General features: G+C 44.5%; 1 protein-coding gene across 1 annotated transcript in view; it reads right to left on the bottom strand.

Moving 5' to 3' along the window:
- Positions 1-3,744: 3,744 nt before the first annotated feature.
- Positions 3,745-23,313, bottom strand: part of LOC135901067 (uncharacterized) — a 48,756-nt gene continuing 29,187 nt past the window's right edge. Inside the window, exons 5-8 of the mRNA XM_065430735.1 lie at positions 20,334-20,399; positions 10,058-10,155; positions 8,410-8,616; positions 3,745-3,970 (exon numbers count right to left, since the gene is read on the bottom strand). Of these exons, the coding sequence (XP_065286807.1) occupies positions 3,830-3,970; positions 8,410-8,616; positions 10,058-10,155; positions 20,334-20,399 (512 nt within the window). The 3' untranslated portion in view covers positions 3,745-3,829. The remainder of the gene's footprint in view (positions 3,971-8,409; positions 8,617-10,057; positions 10,156-20,333; positions 20,400-23,313) is intronic.

The following is a 23,313-nucleotide window of genomic DNA, read 5'->3' on the forward strand; positions in this document are numbered from 1 at the left end:
TGACTCATGGTGCCGCTACTACTAGCCTGAAACACTACTGCAAAGCTTACAGTGGAAACATTTGAATTCACCACTCCCAAGGAAAATAAAGGCCGTCATTTCTGCCGGAAAAGTGTTGACTTCTTTTTAGATCGTTAGGGGCCATTATTGATCAAATTTTCTAGACCTGGAGAGACTCTAAATCGTTTCAGATATTGTGAAAGGTCGGATCGGCTGCGTGTCGCAATCAAGAACAAATGACGTGGAAAATTGAGCATTGGGAACATCTTCCTTCACGACGTTGCCCGTTCCTACGTCGCTGACGTGGTTAACACAAAACTGGCAAAGTTAAAGTGGGAAATGCTGCAACATCCCTCATGCAGCCCAGACCTGTTGCCTTGCGTCTTCCACATTTGGTAAAATTTGAAAAAACGGCCCAAGGGAACCAGATTCGTGTCGGAAGATGATGTGTAATCATTTACAGATTTTTGAGGCAGCAACCCAAGGAGTCTGATGAGACGCGACAAGTGTGTAAATACTCATGGCGACTACTTTTAGATAAAGTACCCCGTTTGTCACATATTCGCATTGGCTCACTTTCATTTGACTCGCCCTCGTATATTTTGCAGAACTCTTGCTTTTTAAATGTGCTCTCTGTTGCAACTATAATTTCGGAGCAATTACTCGCAATACACAACCGGTGACAGCTGCTCCTGCGCAATACATTCTAACAAAGGACAGCGTCATTGAGATTTTCCCCTGGTCATTGCATATGTATGAAAATGTAAACAAGGTTGTTGAATGACAGACATATATATATATATATATATATATATATATATATAGATAGATTAGATAGATAGATTAGATAGATAGATAGATAGATAGATTAGATAGATATATATATAGATAGATTAGATAGATAGATTAGATAGATAGATAGATAGATAGATAGATTAGATAGATATATAGATAGATAGATAGATAGATAGATAGATAGATAGATTAGATAGATAGATTAGATAGATAGATAGATAGATAGATTAGATTAGGATAGATAGATAGATAGATAGATAGATTAGATTAGGATAGATAGATAGATAGATAGATAGATAGATAGATAGATAGATAGATAGATAGATAGATAGATAGATAGATAGATAGATAGATAGATAGATAGATAGATAGATAGATAGATAGATAGATAGATAGATAGATAGATAGATAGATAGATAGATAGATAGATAGATAGATAGATAGATAGATAGATAGATAGATAGATAGATAGATAGATAGATAGATAGATAGATAGATAGATAGATAGATAGATAGATAGATAGATAGATAGATAGATAGATAGATAGATAGATAGATAGATAGATAGATAGATAGATAGATAGATAGATAGATAGATAGATAGATAGATAGATAGATAGATAGATAGATAGATAGATAGATAGATAGATAGATAGATAGATAGATAGATAGATAGATAGATAGATAGATAGATAGATAGATAGATAGATAGATAGATAGATAGATAGATAGATAGATAGATAGATAGATAGATAGATAGATAGATAGATAGATAGATAGATAGATAGATAGATAGATAGATAGATAGATAGATAGATAGATAGATAGATAGATAGATAGATAGATAGATAGATAGATAGATAGATAGATAGATAGATAGATAGATAGATAGATAGATAGATAGATAGATAGATAGATAGATAGATAGATAGATAGATATAGATAGATAGATAGATAGATAGATAGATAGATAGATAGATAGATAGATAGATAGATAGATAGATAGATAGATAGATAGATAGATAGATAGATAGATAGATAGATATTGTTCCCTCGACTAATTCTAGTAGGAGGAGGTCGAGCTGCAAAGTCAGCCCCCCACGAACGAAATTTCTGGCTACGCGACTGGGACAAGGAGCAGTACGCCTCCCCACAGTCTGGACAGTGGGGTTCTACGTTAGGCGCGAAGTGACTGAATCTGCCCTGGAAGGCGAGATAGAAAGATAGCTTAGAGGGGAGGACAAGAAATGGCAACTGCCGGTTTCCTCCAGGTGTTCAGCCTGGGGCTGCCGTCTATCTGAAGCTGAGGCCGAAGAGGTGTGTTGCTTCCGCCCGGTGGCCAGAAAGGTTCAAACACCAGAAATCAACTCAACCCCACGATCCTCTTTCCTCAAACACGGATAAGCCGCGCACGGCTACAAGCGGGAAGGTGCGACCCTCATGTGCTCGGGTACAAGGTGTCGGAACACACTAAACGCCTGCTGACGGCAGCGGCACTTAGGACTGCTTACGTGTGAGAATGCGAAAGCATTGTAGTCGCTTTGGAGAAATGTTTTCGCTTAAGTATGCATCCGTATGTCGTCGTGTACGTTGAAAACTTGCACGGCATTCCCTTTTGTTGTGCCCTTGCTTCGTCTTCGGCGGCGTGCTTCCGTGAGCGACCACGTTTCACAGACGCCACTGAGGTAGATGCTTCGGAGCGAATCGCAGTAGATGCATCACCGATGAAATCCGAAGAGCATGCGAAACACGGGAGGCAGTGACGTGATGTGCGCAATCACGCACGCACTAGACAACTTTAGTCAACTATAACAGCAGAGATGACACTTTGTGTTTGCTACGCGAAATATCTGTAAATAAAGAAATAAAAAGCCACCGTGGCGTCGGGAAAGCATACTCGTCTCGCACCCGGGAGGCTCGGATTCGTTTCCCAGCCAGACATAAATGTACTGAATTTTCTTTTCACTTCTATTATAATTGACTTTACTTGGACTGACGTCAAATTTGTCAGACCGTGAGCATTTTTGACGTTATTACTTTTCGCGCCGTCGGCCATTCTTGGTACCATCCTTCGGCTTGTCGCATAATGGAGCGTATAATGCTGTCGCATGAAAAGGAGCCAACACTAGCCCCACTTTTGCATCAGTTTCCACGCAATTCCTCACAGACCAATGTACGATGCTGTACAAAAGTGCCCATTTATTTCGTGGCGGCATTGAGATACGCCTATCTTAACACCTGCTAGGCTCAGAACCGATGATTACTCCTTAAGCGCTCACCTTCATGGATCCCTCAACCAAATAAAACAAAAGCTGTGACGCCAATTAAAAGTTTTTGTAAACTTCCATAGGCGATTATTATAATGTATCTGATGCTTACTACTGCAAATCATGTTCTGCCACCCCCCCCCCCCGAAAGGAAAGGAAACTGTGCCCTTCTCCTCTGAAGGATGACCAGCGAAGCTGTTTGTGGGCCTATTAGTGCGGAACTTCACCTTCGCCGCGGATCGACCCAGCATTGCAGTATCTTCGGGATCGGCCCACGTATGTTGAATGGTTGGTTGGTTGAATGGTTGGATGCGATTCGGGAGCTCCTAGCCATATACGGCTTTGCTGTGAAGAACTATAGCCGGTAACTACCGGCTATAGCCGGTAACTACAAGTGGAACACAGTCCTCATTAAAAATTGACACTAAAAATCCGTAAGCTAAAGTACCATTATATTCTATAGATCGCCAACAGCGGCTCTGCACAAACCCATCACTTAAGGTTGAATCTTAGAACGCTCGATATCACATTCAACGTTGCCAGTTTTCATAAACCCCTACCGAAACATTCGTGTTCACGCCGATTATGCGCTTGCATCCAGCCCTATGTCATAGGACGGACTTTTTTCTTCCCAGATCTGACGAAGACCTCTAGCATGGAAATAAAGACTGGGCATTATACATAACAGAAGAATTAATCATTTATTCACGCAGAGCAAGCGATAAATTCATAAAAACTAAAATAAACTAAAATATTTACAAAGTGCCCTAAACATCGTTCTTGACGACGTCATCCGAATCGCGTCTCCGCGCAGCCGTGGCTACCATGTGCAGAGACCGTCGGAGGAATCCCGTCGGGCTTTCCTTCTCAGACCCCTTGAGTGCAGGCTGCGATTCCTCTTCATGGCTCTGAGAAGGCAAGGACAGAATTAGCGTGGCATTAATCATGAAACTGCATCCCTTAGTAGTAAAAAACGATTACTTAAAGCGACCGAAACAGCGACGGCGAGGCTTGCGCCGCTGCTGGAGGTTACGAACAAGCCAAAGGCATGAGTACTGGGGCCATAGCCGCCATTGGTTCGTTGGGCAGGCTCATGGTGAAGTATGCGTCAGCAGACCTGACCACCGGAGTGTCCACCGAAGCGTCATTACGCCATATGAAGACATATTAAAGAATGAAAAAATGATTGATAGTGACAGTGAATGATAACGTTATAATAGAGATTGGTAAAGGTCAATAATCACTAGTAATGACTCCGAATGAATAATTACTCAATGAATACTAATGACTCAATGAATAATAATTCCGAAATGACCAGTATGTGTAATCACGGCTTGTAATGACCACAATTGAATAGAAATGCTTAGTAGAAAGCAGTAATGACTAAAAGAAGAGAAAGATAAGAGGCAAAGAGAAAGGCGGATGATAAGAGGAGGAAGAGTGCTTTCGCCGTTCACCGTGTAATTGTTTCACCTGCATCGCTACGATGGTGGGCACTCATCACTCGCGACCAATTTACTTGACGAGTGGCCACCGAATCACTTCAAAGCAGGAAAGGAGGTCTCGATGGCGTGTTGGAGACCTGCAGTGAAGGTGTGAAGTCGCTGCTCATGCTGCACGCCTCAAAATATTTTTTTCCCTCGGTGACTGCGGATACCGATACATGCGATACCGAACGCTCCGACTGTGTATTGTGGTAGAAACCCAATGCACACAGAAAGAAGCTGTTCCTTTTGTAGCTAAAGAAAAGATCGAAAGGCAGCAAAGCGAGCCCGGAGACGGAAAAAAGCCTCCAACTACAGAACGCCTTCAGAAATTGTACCCAACCGCCTACAACGCACAAGACATTACTATCAGCCATCTATAATACAGTGCGTTCCAGCGAAGACTTCCAAAAATAGTCAAGGTTGCCTGTGGTAGATAGCTCAATTCTATTTAATGAGCCGGTCTACTGGAAGCGGCTGACACCACTTGCACAAAAATTTGAAATGCTAAACTCACCAATATAAATGAATTCATTAATTCACTTTCTAGCTAATTATCTTTTGACCCATATTGCAATTTAAAATTTCTAGCAGTGGACTTCACAAGGTGGATCGATTTGGAGCGAATTTTGAGGGCGACACCAGTTTGGAGATAGATTTCCGAACTTTGAGGAGAAATGCATTCACGTTCCGGTTAATTGTGTGCGTAACGACGTTTCATTAACAAAGTTACTGGAATTCCGATGCATTTCTCCGCAAGGTTCGGGAATTTATATCTCGAAACTGGTGTCATCCTTAAAATTAGTTGCATGTGGATCCACCTTGCGAACTCCCGGCTAGAATTTGTAAATTGCAATATGGGCCATAATGTAATTACTTAAATTAGCGAATTTTTATTAGCCGATTTTGGATCTGCAGTTCCTGTGCAAGTATTGCCAGCCGCTTCGAATAAACCAGCTAATGAACTAGAAATGTGATATCTGCACTAGGCAACTTTTAAAAATTTTTGAATGTTCGCTGAAACATCCTGCACACAAGAGATTACACTAAGACGTCTATAGAATACAAGTAATGGCATTGGAAATGCGTACGGAACAACAACTTCGCATACTAAATGCAAATGAATGCATTTTGCACATCAAAATTGGCAAGGCACCTTGGCAATGCTTATACGACACCTTGCATTACATAGAATGAAGCCGGCACTAAAGCAGCAACATCCTTAAGTTGCACAGGCAGGGCACACTACATGCGCTGGTTCAGAAGGAGGAGGAGGAAGAGTAGATTTTAATGAAGAGAAAGGAGGAGAGGTTGGCCTGGAGAGCGCTGGTTCAGGGTTTTGTCGCCACGACTGGTGTGCTCTGTTATGGCACCCACCATGTCTTCATCATGCATATAAACGCAAGACTGACGTCCTCTACAAATAGGGTGAGTCCTCAACCTCTGATTAGCGGCAACTTCCGCATCCTAATGGAATTACATGAGGCAGAATTGCTCAACTCTTGGCATTGCATCCCAGCGCGGCAAAGCAGATGGATTCAAAGATTTCTACCTCTGGAGTAGAAATATATATATATCTATATATATCTATATATATCTATATATATCTATATATATCTATATATATCTATATATATCTATATATATATATATATCTATATATATATATCTATATATATATATATATCTATATATATCTATATATATCTATATCTATATCTATATCTATCTATATATATATCTATATCTATATCTATCTATCTATATATATATCTATATCTATATCTATCTATCTATATATATATCTATATCTATATCTATATCTATATCTATCTATCTATCTATATTATATATATATATATATATATATATAGGTGAGTACAAACACCGCAGAGTATTAACGTTAAACATATCAAGAGGTAGGGAAGCCAAAAAGCAAACAAAAGAAGACGCTACTTGAGAATAACACACGTGCTGGGAAGATATTGAAATTCGCATCCTAACAGAGACATTGATGCGTGGCAAACACAAGTTTTTTTTTTTTAGCTGGGCTTTTAACCAAATTCAAAGGCTTCGCCTAGGGCAAAAAAAAAAAACATTGCTTGAATGTTCTTGTCATTCCGAACTTGTTAAACTGGGGACAGCATACTCGTCTCTTAGGTCTGCCATTGCTAAGTCATGTTTACACAATAAACAACAAAGTTTCTCACAAGAGATAGATAGGCTCGAGAAGGCTGGTTATCCTGTGCATTCGTTATCACTAACCTGCGAAAAGCTTTTGAAATGGGTAAAGAGCCCCGCTAAGAAACAATAAGAACAGAGAAAGGAAAAAAAGGTTTGCTGTGGTGTCCTACGTACATACGTTGCCCCATGGTTTACGGAACGTACGTAGCCAATATCAGATATGACGTCAATACAGTTTTCTCGGTCCCCGCATATTTTCTATCATGTGCCCTATGATAAATAGGAAACTTGAACAGGGTGGCAAAAAAAAAGAAAAATAATTGCGGCGTTAGACACGCGTCCCCTTTTGTGCCTCGTAACACCGGTATAGTTTATCAGATTCCACTTTAGTGTCGGAAAAGTTACATTGGAAAGAGCGGCAGGTGTATTAATATTAGACTAAAGGAACACAAACAATCACTTAACACTAATGCTTTACATCTAGCGTCGCGTTGTTTCAATTGCGGTTGTAAACGTTGGTTTGAAGACAAAATTTCCTTCAAGACACAAATGTCAAACCACACAGGAAATAATGGAGGCATTTCACATTAAAAGATTAGGAGAGGCTTGCGTTAGCCACGCATCACTGTCTGTTAGAATGCGAATTTCTGTATATTAACACGTGTGTTAATCTCAAGTAGTGTCTTTTTGGTGCTCGGTTTTTGGCTTGCCTATCTCCTGATATGTTGAACTGATGTCTAGACCTCGTCATGTCGATATGCTGCGGTGTTTGCAGTCCTATATATACATAGATATATATTATTGATAGTTTCCATAAATATTTTGTTGAGAGTTAGCGCTCGTCCTGCCTGCTGAGTCTCCGTCTGTGTCACTTCAAGCTACAATTCAAGATCATGCCTCCGAAATTCACTACTTGCCATAAGTGATGTGAAAAGGTCACGCAATATGGAGAGGGACCGCGATACAAACGTATTCTCTCACTACGAGCGAGCTTTGGTACGGTTTGTGCTCACAAAGCCCAGAAACGCTGTTCACTCTTTCCTTTGTTAAAGTAGTTTTAAAGCTAAGCTTTTCAAATTGAAGCTGCGTTTGTGCCGGCTGACGCCTTGCCGAGAATACAGCAACTTCGACCACTGCAAGTATGTATGGATGTTGGCATGTGCAAATGGGCATGGGAGCATTCTTGGAAAATCCCGCAGAATGTACGTGCCACCGGGTAAACAGGCGCCCGAATACACAAGAACAAGACGCAAGAAGTGAAGTCTGCAACAAAAGCACCGTAGTGCAGAGAAAAGGAAAGGTTAAGTGAACGAAATGAGACCACAACGTGCATTGAGTAAACAACAGTGAACTGCATAGAAGTAATCGCATTTCAGTGAACATACAACATCCGTTTGCAAATTGATCGATTCGAACAGACTCACGGGATCCTGCATATATTTTTTTTATAATTTCTACAAACTTTTTTCGACCAGGGAGCCTCATTGAGCGTATTTGCAATGTCGAAAGAAGAGCGACATCGATGGGAAAGGAAAAAGAAAAGAAGCGCGAGAGCTACTGCACAATTCAGAGACCAAAAGCCGCGATAATTGCGTAGTGAAGGAGTCGACTTAAGTTAGCGGCCTGAGTGCATACCGTGGTAGGCTCTTAGTTCGGATACATTTGATGCAAAGACTCGCCTCATTGGCGGCTGTCCCACGAGTATGCGCAGGTAGTGGTTTCTTCACTGAGTACAGCAGCGGTGGGGGCGTGGCAAGTCCAGTCCCCGAGAGCTCCAGGTGAGAATGGAAGGAGCCGGGCGATGGGGTACGATTGCCGAGTGAATTCTGGGCTTCCACTTCGTCCCAGGGCATAGCTTCGTCGGTCACCCAATAGAGCAGTTCGGGCTGTGAAGGTACAGGAACATTAAAGCGGCCACTCTGCTTGCAACTTTGAGCTACGAGAACAGGCCGACACATCGTAGCTGCCACGTATTATCGTAGATACCGAGGGTGTTTTCATAAGATACGCATGACGTTACAAAAAAAGTAAACCTATTTTTTCCGATATTTAAAAAGTCTATCAGTTTTTTTGTTCTTATTTCAAAATTTATACTCGTACACTCAGTCCCTGTACATTTCTAGCGCCCCAACCATTACAGAAATGACGTTCAGCAACAGGCAGCAAGTACTCTCTAAATGTTTAGTTTTAGCAATACTGGAAACAATCACGAAAACTTAGGAAAACGTCCTTCAGTTCTCGCGATACAATTGATCGCTGGAGTTTTAGTTCTTTGGTATAGTGTTGTTGGTAATGGAGAACGCTGAGCTAGTTTGGCAGAGGGTTGTTTACCTCTTTCAGAACCTCTACCCTCCCCCTCTTATTACAAGATGGGTGGAGCTACAGAAAGGCGTCGCTGACGTATCAGTCGCTATTGTAGGCAGCTATAATAATTAAAAGCTAACTGAAGGAAGAGCTCATGGCGATGGGCTCGCAGCAACACACTAATCCCACCATCAAAGTGAAACGAAAAAAAAAGGCAGCGAAGAGAACGCGTCTGCATCAACAAGGTGTACATGAAGTACGTGATTGAAAGCCAAGGGTACTACGAACACTAAGAAAAAAAACTTGTGCAGCATGCAAATGCAGCAGGTAGTCGAGTGCTATACAACAAAAGTGCGAGTGTTCGGCCCCAATGCGGTATACAGGTACCCATGTGCTAGTTACACGTACGCGCCAGAAATAAACAATTACGTTGTCTGCAGACATTTGCTAGCAGGGGCACATCACTTAGTTTTGAGAACTCGTCTATTTCCCGCGGTGCTCGCGAAGAGCATCACCGTCGGAAATGTTTTCGAAACAGACTCAAGGATGAAACTTAGTCATGAGGAACGGTCATACTTATCATAAAGCGCCCATTTGTGGCTACGTGGATGCAGAAAAAAAAAAATCGAGAATGATGTTACACTCGGCGAGAACTTGCCATAGCAGCTGTTCAAACTGATACTCGAAGTAGCTCATGCAAGGCGCACGGAGCCACTATCGACCACCTCTATATCAAATAGAATGCGCGAAAAGGTATACTAAAACATTTTCACAAACGCACTGCTTGCATGGGCCAGCGTTAACATACCTGGCAGACATTTTGTCCTTTCAATGAGGCTTCACGGATAAATGTATACCATCAGTAAAGCACTCATAATTGAACCAGGCTGAAGGTGGAACTACAACCATTGCACATAGCGGTCTACGCTATAGATAGCGATGACCAGCGATTATAGATGTGGTTGTGAATGTAATTATAAATGGTGATGGACGCTCGAGTACACGCTACTGATGCGCACGTACCTTCATCTGCTGCCCATAGCCCACGAGATTCTTGCGTTCTGAGAGCTTGAGTTTACCTTCGACCATACCGACAAGCTCCAGCATGTCGACCTTCTCGTCTGCAGACAAGCAATGAACACAGTTGGAGTACGATGGATGGATGGATGCAAAACTTTAATGAAAGACCCGATTTTTTTTATTTTATTTACATATACCTTATATGCCTAAAAGCCATTGTGTCATCATCATCATCATCAGCCTGGTTACGCCCACTGCAGGGCAAAGGCCTCTCCCATATTTCTCCAACAACCCCGGTCATGAACTAATTGTAGCCACGCCGTCCCTGCAAACTTCTTAATCTCATCCGCCCACCTAACTTTCTGCCGCCCCTTGCTACGCTTCCCTTCCCTTGGGATCCAGTCCGTAACTCTTAATGACCATCGGTTATCTTCCCTCCTCATTACATGTCCTGCCCATGCCCATTTCTTTTTCTTGATTTCAACTAAGATGTCATTAACTCGCGTTTGTTCCCTGACCGAATCTGCTCTTTTCTTATCCCTTAACGGTACACCTATCATTCTTCTTTCCATAGCTCGTTGCGTCGTCCTCAATTTGAGTAGAACTCTTTTCGTAAGCCTCCAGGTTTCTGCCCCGTAGGTGAGTACTGGTAAGACACAGCTATTATATACTTTTCTCTTGAGGGATAATGGCAACCTGCTGTTCATGATCTGAATGCCTGCCAAACGCACCCCAACCCATTCTTATTCTCCTGATTATTTCCGTCTCATGATCCGGATCCGCCGTCACTACCTGCCCCAAGTAGGTGTATTCCCTTACCACTTCCAGTGCCCCGCTGCCTATTGTAAATTGCTGTTCTCTTCCGAGACTGTTAAACATTACTTTAGTTTTCTGCAGATTAATTTTTAGACCCACTCTTCTGCTTTGCCTCTCCAGGTCAGTGAGCATGCATTGCAATTGGTCCCCTGAGTTACTAAGCAAGGCAATATCATCAGCGAATCGCAAGTTACTAAGGTACTCTCCATTAACTTTTATCCCCAATTCTTCCCAATCCAGGTCTCTGAATACCTCCTGGAAGCATGCAGTGAATAGCATTGGAGAGATCGTATCTCCCTGCCTGACGCCTTTCTTTATTGGGATTTTGTTGCTTGTTTTATGGAGGACTACGGTGGCTGTGAAGCCGCTATAGATATCTTTCAGTATTTTTACATACGGCTCGTCTACACCCTGATTCCGTAATGCCTCCATGACTGCTGAGGTTTCGACAGAATCAAACGCTTTCTCGTAATCAATGAAAGCTATATGTAAGGGTTGGTTATATTCCGCACATTTCTCTATCACCTGATTGATAGTGTGAATATAATCTATTGTTGAGTAGCCTTTACGGAATCCTGCCTGGTCCTTTGCTTGACAGAAGTCTAAGGTGTTCCTGATTCTATTTGCGATTACCTTAGTAAATAGTTTGTAGGCAACGGACAGTAAGCTGATCGGTCTATAATTTTTCAAGTCTTTGGCGTCTCCTTTCTTATGAATTAGGATTATGTTAGCGTTCTTCCAAGACTCCGGTACGCTCGAGGTTATGAGGCATTGCGTATACAGGGTGGCCAGTTTCTCTAGAACAATCTGTCCACCATCCTTCAACAAATCTGCTGTTACCTGATCCTCCCCAGCTGCCTTCCCCCTTTACATATCTCCCAAGGCTTTCTTTATTTCTTCCGGCGTTACCATTGGGATTTCGAATTCCTCTAGACTATTTTCCCTTCCATTATCGTCGTGGGTGCCACTGGTACTGTATAAATCTCTATAGAACTCCTCAGCCACTTGAACTATCTCATCCATATTAGTAATGATATTGCCGGCTTTGTCTCTTAACGCATACATCTGATTCTTGCCGATTCCTAGTTTCTTCTTCACTGTTTTTAGGCTTCCTCCGTTCCTGAGAGCATGTTCAATTCTATTCATATTATACTTCCTTATGTCAGCTGTCTTACGCTTGTTGATTAACTTCGAAAGTTCTGCCAGTTCTATTCTAGCTGTAGGGTTAGAGGCTTTCATACATTGGCGTTTCTTGATCAGATCTTTCGTCTCCTGCGATAGTTTGCTGGTATCCTGCCTAATGGAGTTACCACCGACTTCTATTGCACACTCCTTAATGATGCCCACAAGATTGTCGTTCATTGCTTCAACATTAAGGTCCTCTTCCTGAGTTAAAGCTGAATACCTGTTCTGTAGCTTGATCTGGAATTCTTCTATTTTCCCTCTTACCACTAACTCATTAATCGGCTTCTTATGTACTAGTTTCTTCCGTTCCCTCCTCAGGTCTAGGCTAATTCGAGTTCTTACCATCCTGTGGTCACTGCAGCGCACTTTGCCGAGCACGTCTACATCTTGTATGATGCCAGGGTTAGCGCAGAGTATGAGGTCTATTTCATTTATAGTCTCGCCGTTCGGGCTCCTCCACGTCCACTTTCGGCTATCCCGCTTGTGGAAGAAGGTATTCATTATCCTCATATTATTCTGTTCCGCAAACTCTACTAATAACTCTCCCCTGCTATTCCTAGCGCCTATGCCATATTCCCCCACTGCCTTGTCTCCAGCCTGCTTCTTGCCTACCTTGGCATTAAAGTCGCCCATTAGTATAGTGTATTTAGTTTTCACTCTACCCATCACCGATTCCACGTCTTCATAGAAGCTTTCGACTTCCTGGTCATCATGACTGGATGTAGGGGCGTAGACTTGTACAATCTTCATTTTGTACCTCTTATCAAGTTTCACAACAAGACCTGCCATTGTGTAAGGGGGGCCAAATACAAAAGTCTAACAAAGTGGGTTAACAATCGAAGAATATGACGGCAAGTACAGCAAACCCTATCCAGAACGCTATAGAGCAAAGAAGGGGCAATATGACAACGGCTGCCTTGTTACAGGTATAATCAGGCGATTTATGATCCTACCCGAATTACGATTGTACCCGCGTGTCCAACCCGTGTCCCATTCATTGGGGGTACGTTAAAGATTCCCTGGTGGTCAAAATAATTCGGGAGTCTCCTACTACGGCGTGCCTCAATCAAAACGTGGTTTCGGCACGTAAATTTAGAACAGAATTGTACCAGCGTATACCGGGCGTTCCAGCTAACTTTGACCACGCTTTTTAAATAAACGAAGAGCGCCACAGAAGTTGTACCAACTGCATAACAGCGGTAGCTGCGTGTACTTAGCAGTATTTTTTTTATTACTAAGTATTGTTCATATTTGGCCAAGTTTGATTATTGCTTGAATCTCTAACATATCAATTATAACGTTGTAGATCGCCTCAAATAACCTCGGATGCAAGCATTTCTTTCGTGCTAAAATTTGTCTGGTTGTCTTTGCCCATAAAAAAACGAAATTGCGCGATATAAGAAAAAATTGGGCTCCAATCCACGCCGTGAAAGTGGTTGGCCAGCGAAGCTGTGGTACCACCCGATTCGATAGACCAAAGCGACGTAGCCTTGAACTGGGTCCTGCCGAGCCTGAGCACGACGCCGTTGTGCATATTGATGTTGCTGTTCCTTTCGTCGCTCATGGTACTCGCGCTGCTCTTCAGGCGTCGTAACTGTGCGTGGCTTTTCCATAGCGCTATATCACAACACAAACGAAATTAGTTGCTCTGTGGGCTGTTTCAGATATGGAAGTGTTGTGACGTCGCCCCCTGCTTCGTATGCTACAGTTACCTCTTCCTGGCAACGGCAGCTTCTGCGCCCGTAATCATTACGGGGAAAAGCTTGCGGCGAACGGTAGGCGCGAAGGCGAGCTTTCTGGATAATTTTTTTTTTCTGAATGCGACAGCATATGTCCCATGAAGCAGAAAATGCGGCGAGCGCCCGGCGTGAACATCCGATGATCCCGAAACCCACTTGACCAAGTGATGACGTCACGTTCCCAGCGCCGGACCTGCTGCGGTTCGCAATGCGAAATCCCACGATGAAATAGAGCGAAGTGAATTAAAGTTAAAACAAGTGATAGTAAGGCGACTTAAGTGGAGCAAAGCGAATGAAGGTGAAGTAAAGTGGTCTGAGGGCGGTAAAGCTCATAGCAAAGTTGAGTAAACAAGAGTTTTGAAGAACACGTAAAATGTATGACGTCACGCATCATGGACGTAACCAATTAATTAGAGAGATCATTTATTGAATTATTCAATTTACCCTACAGGCTCGGAGGAGCATTGGGTAGGGGGGGGATGACAATAATTAAGGCAAAAAGGGAAACAAATGAATTTATACATTGTGATTTGTCACGATGCTTTCGCATTCAAATTATGCAAGGATATTTAAGTGACTAGCTTCTAAAAGCGGAGCCGTTTAAGCTCGAGTTCCAACCGTGCCCGGCGACCGCTCAAAACTGGGCGCAGCTATGCAAAGGGAAATGGAGAGTCTAGGCGAGACACAAAGGCAATAGCGAGTAGCGCGCGCCGAGACGTTCATTTGAGGGACCGCCAGCCGTTTGTGCGCAGGCGCAAGCAAGAGCGGGCGTGAGGAAATCTCAGGGCTTTTGCTCCTTGAATATACGAGTCTGCCTAGGCACTCCGGAGCAGTGTTGCCAGGTTTGGCTATATATAGCCAAATTGGGCTGCAGAAAAAAATTTTTGGCGTCGATTTGGGTGAGTTGGCTACGTGGCTATATTTGGGCTACCGAAAATCTGCGACTTGGCTTTGTTTAGGCTATGAGTGGATCCTTCATCCATGCTCCAGCGGCGACTCTCGTAGAGCAGAAACAAAACTTGAAGGCTATGTTTTAGCTGGCTGAGCCAGCAGCGTGGCTGCGCGTGTGTGTGCGAAATGCCCCCCCCCTTCCCCCCTCAGTGCATCATTCTTTGAGCCGATGATTTTATCCTTGACGAACTTAAATTTACACCGCGCTTCACCGTGCTAACATTTACTCCAGCAATGTTGTCTCATCTTCGTCTTATCCCGACACCCAATCACCGGGCATCGGGATGAGCCTGGGAGTGGAGGGTGTTTCATAGTGCACTGTACTAACATGGCTATGCTGAGAAACAGAGCAATATGGTTCTGCCATCGTGGCGCCGACATGAAAGAAGGGAAGCCTGGGTAAATGACACGCTCCAGTGTGTCCAAGGCGAAGGTGTCTGGTTGAAGTATCGCGCTAGGCACAGTTTCTGACCTAGTCCGCGTTTCCCACGGTAAACTTTTTACTACCATTTTCCTTTGCGTGTGAAATGAACTTTAATGCGACAGGCGTTAGGGGCCCCGTGTCGCAGAAAATCCGGCGTCGACGTCGTTGCTGTGTGAAAAAATTATCCCGAACCACGTAGGCCCTTCGGCTGGCGCATATGCATTACTGAAGTAACCGATTTTCTCAAAGTAAAATGTGGCAGAAAATTCGTAAAGTAAGAATTACACTCACTCTATAGACATGGTAGCGTTGAATTGTAATTTGATTATACGAGAAAACTATGTTACGCGGAACCTCGAACACAAACCCCTTTTCTAGCTGCTGTTCGACATCTTAGTAGGGGGGCGATGGTTTGGGCTAGTTGGTTTTCCATGAGACTGAGTGGTGCAGCGCGAATCAGGACATGGGACACAGGAAAAAAAGCGAGGACAAGCGGTTACTGCCAAGTAGGATCGGCGCGCCCCGCTCAGTTCCATGCAACACCATACAGATGGCACTCGCCTCAGCATCATCGGCGGCGCGTGCCATGCGAGTGGAATGAAAAAAAGAACCAGAAAGCTCGCCTTCATGCATATTGTTCGCCTCCAGCGCTTGCAGGTAAACATTATGGTTGCATACACTGCAGTTGCTGGGAAGGGTGAGAAGCAGTCAGGGATCTTTGAATGCTATCACATTCCACTCTTGAATGTGCATATGAAAGAGCTGAGAGCCAATTTTCATGGTACCTATTTTTTAATGCAATGGAAAGTTTGCTAGTCAGAGTGTGTAATCATGAAGTGGTAACGCGGAAAACGCCGTGTAACTTTTTTTATCATAATTTTTTTATCTGCAGTGAGGATGTAGTCTTTCACTGGCAGCTTGTTGGCAGTGGTGGTAGGTGAGCGCGATAGTGATTATACGCCGGCATTATGGGAGGCAGACGACAAGTGCGGCCGTAAGTGTGACAAAGTAGTTTGTCTAACAATTCGACGTTCTTGCGATTCAGGTTTTCCGAAGTCTTAAGAACTTTTGCGATAATAGCTACGTATTTCCATTGTTTCCTGCCCAACTGCTTTGGTATTTAAACAGTCAAAGCGAAGCCAACCGGATTGAAAACGAAACGACGATTTTACGCCTGATATGCAGTTCAGCGTGTTGCCGTAGCCATGCGTGCGCTTTTGATTTCCGAAGCATAGAATAAAGCGCAAGTTTCTAATACTATAGCAACTGCAATTTTAAGCAATAATTATGTTGTATCAAAAAACAGCCGACTTACTTACAGTAATCGCATAGACTACATTCGAAGTACCAAGATGTCATTGCCAGGCCTCGCCACTTACTGGCCTTTGAGATATTCTTTGCCAATTTTAAATTATAATCCCTAGTTCAATCCCGAACAGCGTGCCTGTCTCTGTCGCCATAAATAATGATCATTTCCACCAACGTCACACAACACTTTCTGACCAGTTGTCCTCGAAGTTCTTTGTACGTGCTTCCATTCGACATCGAGGGAGACCACGAGGGAGATTATGGAGGTCTACTATATCAGGAAAAAAGGGTCGCGTTGCGTAAGCAGACCATCGTTAAATTTGCATGACAGTGAATTTGAATTTTTAAGCCGCCTCATAGTGTAAAATTAGATTACAGGGTTTTGCGTTTTTTGCCTGTGCACTGTTAATGACGCCATTGAAGGGAGAGCACGTGGCTATGGGTTGTGTACATAAGTTTGCGTATGCCTTCGAATGAAGTTAGTTGTGAGATCAGCGGTGTCCTGTGTGTTCCTGCCTTCTGTGTTCGTCATATTGCGCTGCCCCTTCAAGATGTTTAGCTGTTGTAGATGTCAAGGGTCGACCGTCATGCCATCACGGACATTTTTTTACGATGGATTGTACAAAAAGCTATTACAGTAGTCGAATGCGAAAATGTATATACAGATAAAACTGAAAATAACAATGGCTATACTTGGCTACAAAATTGTTTCGCTCTTTTTTGTGTTTGGCTACATTTGGGCTACAGTTACTCTAGCTTTGGGCTACTCCACGTTGTCCGACCTGGCAACACTGCTCCGGAGGAGGTTTCTTAGCGCGTGTTGGATGCGTTTTTCCTCTAGACTCGCCGGCATTGTGGAGTGCGGTCGAGTTTTTTTACGCTCTGCCGCTGGCTGCCCGCGCGGTGAGCCAGTGGGCACGGACGCGCCATTTGGTGATCGCCGTGTCTGAAGGGGCAAGGTTCTGACTGGTGTTGTATAAGCCGTAAGGGTCGCTTTTTGCTTCGAGACGATAGATTTTGTTTTTTTTACAAGCACTGCTCCAGGAGGGCACATGTAACCGGCAAACGGAAGCCTCAGGAGAGCACCTGAGGTTATAATAAAGCAGGCGGCGCAGGATCTCCAGGGTACCCTATAGTACACACGACTACCGCTAATATGCAGTTGGTACTATATCACAGAGTTCTTTTATTTATTGTTTAAAATCAGTAATTTAGCTGGGACACTCGGTATACACCTTGTGCTGAAGCTTTGCGCAGTTGACAATCGCACCAGAACAGAGCCTAGCGAACGGGTGGGGGGGAGGGGCAAAATGGAAAGGATGCGTTAGACGTCTGTAACCCCTCCGATCGCATTTCACAAGGCTACAGGGGCCTTGTGACAGGGGCGCGTCGGCGTTTACACATGACACGTCGAACGTTCCAACAAAATCGCTGGTGACAACGTACCTTCCAGAAAGCATACTACACAATTCGTGCAACGCATACAATCTGATAACTCAAAGTTTGGCTAGAACATAAAACTAACGATAACATGCGAGGAAGATCAAAAAATTAAATCGTGGGATTTTACGTGCCAAAACGACTTTCGGATTATGAGGCACGCCGTAGTGGAGATCTGCGGCAATTTTTACCACCTGGGGTTCTTTAACGTGCACCTAAATCATAAGTACACGGGTGTTTCCGCATTTCGCCCTCACCTAAATGCGGCCGCCATGGCCGGGATTCAATCCCGCGACCTCGTGCTCAGCAGCCCAACACCATAGCTACTGAGCAACCACGGCGGGTTGTGAGTAAGTTCCAATGATGCGAGCGCGTCACGCGCTGAGCGGTAACATTAATGTGTAAGCGGGAGAAATGCAATCACCGAGAAAAGGATGAATAAGTACACGTGCCAATATGCGTAATACGCGATAATATGCTACGCCGTTCGCATCGCCAGGATCGCTCGCTCTGCCAGGGTATAGTCCCGCTTGCTAAAACGCGGAGCATTCATAAATGTAAAACAAAGAATAAAGAAAATGTAGAACAGTCTGAAATTATGTGCCACTGGGTTTAAGTTTGCAATTTTATCGAGTCATTGTAAATATTCCGTATTATAAACATAAACACTACAGCCTATTATGTATACATAACCATTCGCTACAAAACAGTTTTATTATTCAGACAACAGTTTTCCACAAATCATGAATGTTTCGCAATAGGTAAACTGTTCATAAAAAATCTGTTCATAAATGCAGTGCTATACACGGGACTTCACCCGCCTAGGATGGTCGGTGGCTACGGGCTTCGGCTGCTGGGTACGGGGTCGTGGATTCGATTACCAGATTTCCGATGGAGCGGAGTGAAAGAACGCTCATGCCGAGGGCGCACCTTAAAAAGCAAAAACTGAAAGTTTAGTAGGGGAGGAAATGCAATGCTGAGCTTGGGAGCGCGCGGGGGGAAGCGGGCGCAGTGCAGTTTCCCGACGAGAGTAATTTCCTTTGATGGAGTGCGCAAAGAATGCACCTCCGTATGCGGTCGTAGATAGCATAAATTTCGTCCCCATGCTTGCTGTTGTGAAGCTTACTTTGGGGGAATCAGTGTTTTGCACTGTACCATTCGACGTACAGCAGAACACTATTCTTAGACTTCACTTGATGCACATTGTAATTTTGAAATTAGAGTAGTTACGAAGTGCTCTTACAGGCAGAGTACCGATTACGACACAATTCGATAATTACTTGTATGTCACCGGAACATGCGAAAGCATTTTGTTCGCTTGACGGGAAGATGGCACAAAAAGCTCTAAAACCCAGCAGCGCTCGTTTCATGACTTCCATTTGCTTTGCTATCTTCGCCTTGTACTTTGCGTCCGAAGGCTGCGCACTTTGAGAGACGCCGTTGTATAAGGCTCCGAATTAATATTGGCACCTACCGGATCTTCACTGAACGCTTAAACCTTAATTTGCGAGTGCTCTTCCCTACATGCGGCCGCCGAAGTTAGCAAGCCCCAGCATATCCCCTTCGCCGGCCGTTTAGCCCTCTTTACCTCTCATTTTAAGCTCGTCGTGAGGGTGCAATATTAGGCCCGAAAGGGTAGGAAAAGTCGCAGTCAGCTCGTTTACCCGCCCGGGTAATCAATAGACAACCCCTACAATTTGCTTGCCTTCTGTAATTTCGACCTCGGTAGCAAAGACAAGACGGCACGCTATTGCGGAAAGCCTGTTGTTACGCTTACCCCACAGCACCTCGAGGACGGTCTCGTCGACGCTGTAACACGACAGCGATCGACAGCTGCATTCCGGCCCTTTGGCTCCGACGAGTTGCGCATCATCGATTCCATCGTCTGTGCGCGTTACCGCCGTTCTTCAATGCACTGGTACTGCTGGTATTACACTAATCCCACAGCGCGGGACTGGCGGGACCACGCGAGCGCGTGGATTTATATAGCTTTTGCTCAGGTGCCGTACTGCAGCGCATGTGCATTACATGACTCGCGAAAGTTGGTTCTCAGCGCATGTCTTACGTCACCGGTGGGCTTCTGCGTCGTCAGCGATACGCTTTTCATGCTTCGTTTCATCTGTTACGTGCAAACATCGAGAGTGTAAGGGTAAGTTGAGTGGTTCAGTGCCAATGGTTACCGCTGTGCTTATGAAGAGTGTGAAACGGTAAACGTTGTACAATGACGTATATCATTTTACTTTACGTTTTGTTGTAAAAAGCAACGAAGTCTGTCTGCTACCTCAATTCCGAAAGCAAGGTGTGAATAGGTTCGTGGCGGCAACGATTTAGGAGCAGCTGCAAGGATGCATTATGGCGATAGCACCGGAAGACGAAAGCTGGATGATTATTGCGCTCTCCCAGCAAGGGTACTCACGACACGCTATAGGTGTTCTCACGGGATGCAAGTCACGGGCCGGCGGCGTTGAAGAGAGCACAGGCTCTGCAATAAAAGATGACAATCCAGTGTACGGTGCACTGCATCTGCTTTTTGAACGTCGCTGTTAGAAATGACATAAAACTTCAGCGTACTACAAGTTACAGCTTGAGTGATATTGTGAACAAACGTTTGCAGAAGAAGTCGGAAGCAATATTTTTTTACAGCGGAGCTGTTTTACGCTAGGTTCTCGCGGTTTGTGTGCGTAGGCAAAAAAAGATGGCGGCCACCCCAGAGCTATAGCATAAAGCAAAAGCGTATCACCGGGTAAGCCCCAGCTGCGTTTAATCGCGAGAAGTGTCAAAACGTACTGTGATGAAAAAAAGATGTAGAAGTAAAACCGGAATACCCACTGTTTACTATGGATTTCAGTTTGATATCACGGGCTCTGCAGTCAAACCACGTAATCTTATCTCAGTACTTTCCACCTGTGCAATAGGTAGGCCGCATGCGGTGAAGACTGCGGAAGAACAGCGCGCCTACGAAGAACAGCATCGTGAACGGAAGCGCTAATGTGCGCGGCGGCGATGGGCGGCACGTAATAATAGACAGTTTTAGTTACACGTACGTAGAGGCTTCACGTACGCAAACGTGAAAAGCCTACGTACCTTACGTGCACGCCATCTGGAACGCTTTTAGCTACACGTACGCGACGCACGCCAAAAGGGACCCCGTATCTCCATCTATCGGGAAATGTGAACACGGCGGTAGCCAATTCAATCCTGCCGCTGTGTTTCGATGCGAGCCGTCTGCGCACGCGCGGCCCGCTATCGCTTGTTCGTGATCTTGCGGAACTCCCGCGCGAAGCTGTCTACGTGCGCAAGAAACGCAAGCAAAGAAATAGACAGTTTTACACGTACATTAGAGGCTTTGCGTACGTAGAGCTTTACGTGTCAGGAGTGCGCATGCGTAAAACGTAGCGGGCGCGCGCGCGTCTCACGGACGTACGTGAGATTCAATTCTTTGCGTGCGTTTCTTGCGCACGTAGACAGCTTCGCGCGGGAGTTCCGCAAGATCACGAACAAGCGATAGCGGGCCGTGCGCGCGCGGACGGCTCGCATCGAAACATGGCGACAGGGTTGAATTGGTTACCGCCGTGTTCACATTTCCCAATAGATGGAGCTACGGGGTCCCTCTTGGCGTGCGTCGCGTACGTGTAGCTAAAAGCGTTTCAGATGGCGTGCACGTAAGGTACGTAGGCTTTTCACGTTTGCGTACGTGAAGCCTCTACGTACGTGTAACTAAAACTGTCTAATGAATCTCACGTACGTCCGTGAGACCAGCGCGCGGCCGCTACGTTTTACGCATGCGCACTGCTGACACGTAGAAGCTCTACGTACGCTAAGCCTCTACGTACGTGTAACTAAAACTGTCTAATGAGTACGCGTGCTCACGTGGATAAGTAAAACACTTGCTTGGGCTAGTTTTACTACGCCGGTCCTGTCGTTTGTATTCTTCTCGAGTCCTGGTCTTCTGCGCCTTGCCTTTACTACCTCACGTGTATAGCCAACCGCCAACTCCAATAGGCCTGTAGGTATGAGCTAACCAAGGCAGTCATAAGAGGCCGTGGGTGCGTGGCGTAAGTAATGGCGACAAAAAAAAATGTAATGCGCTATTCAGGTACTACAATGCTCCTAATCTTGTACATCCATAGTCACATCGCCAAGCGTGAGCACTAAACCTGCCGACGGTGGAATTTATCTCATGTTGAACCGTTAAGCGCTGCTGTAGATGTTATTGCAATAGCAATATACGGACATTCCAGGCGAAGTTTCGCCTTCGCCGTGATATTCCACTTATTACACCTCAAGGGTCCGACAAAGGACATTACATGAGGGGTGGGTACGGGGGACATAATGTAATTAGCGTAAAAACAGATAATTACATGTCAAATCAATACAACTGAGTCAGTGAATACAAGGCGTGATAAATAATATAACGATGTGTAGCAGTATACACGATAACCCTATGGGTTAACGTGAATGTGTGTGATTTCTTCGACAGCAGATTTGAATTCTGCAGGGTCGGTGTTCGTAACGATATGTCCGGCAAGGCGATTCCAGTCACGCGCAGTACGAATAAAAAATGAATGACGAAATGTTGAGGTGTGAGCCCGTGGAGGAACGTCGCCGCTCGGGTGGGCGCTGCGTGGCATGCGATGCGCGGGAACGACGAGTTTATTTTGAGACGCCAAACAGTGAAAGAACTTGTGATAAAAATTTAGTCGAGAATTTCTGCGGCGATGAGCCAGGGCGGGTAGAAAAAGTGATTTTAGTGCTGTGATGCTAGAGGTGGGGGGAGGGGGGAGGGGTAAAAATAATCACTTAAGATGAATCTAGCCATTTGGTGTCGGACTGCTTCGAATCTTTTAATTAGGTTTACTTGGAAAGGGTCATATATTGTACTGGCATTATCTAGCTTTGAACGGACTAGTGTGTTGTATGCCAAGAGCTTAACAGAGGAAGGTGCAAGGGACAGATTGCAACGGATGTAGCCCAAGACACGGTTTGCAGAATCAGTAACTTGATCAGCATGAATGGTCCAAGTTAGATCATGAGAGATGCGTACACCGAAGTATTTGAACGAGTCGCCGGGAATTATAGGACAACTGTTAATGGTGCAGTCAGGATTTGGAAAGTTGCGACGACGGTGAAATGAAATTACTGCAGCTTTATTAACTTTGAGAAGCATTAATCAAGTTTTCCACCTCTTTTCAATGTGATGAAGATCGTTATGGAGGATAGAAATATCGGTCGAGTCTGTTATGGGGCGGTATAGAATACAATCATCGGCGAGAGGCGCACTTTCCATGACACTTGAAGGGGTAAGTCGTTAATATATATTAAAAACAGAAGTGGCCCGAGGACCGTGCCCTGGGGGACACCGGTCCTCGGGCCACTTCTGAATAAAGTATTCTGAA

This window comes from Dermacentor albipictus, chromosome 1, assembly GCF_038994185.2.
Source record: "Dermacentor albipictus isolate Rhodes 1998 colony chromosome 1, USDA_Dalb.pri_finalv2, whole genome shotgun sequence".
Lineage (NCBI taxonomy): Eukaryota > Metazoa > Arthropoda > Arachnida > Ixodida > Ixodidae > Dermacentor > Dermacentor albipictus.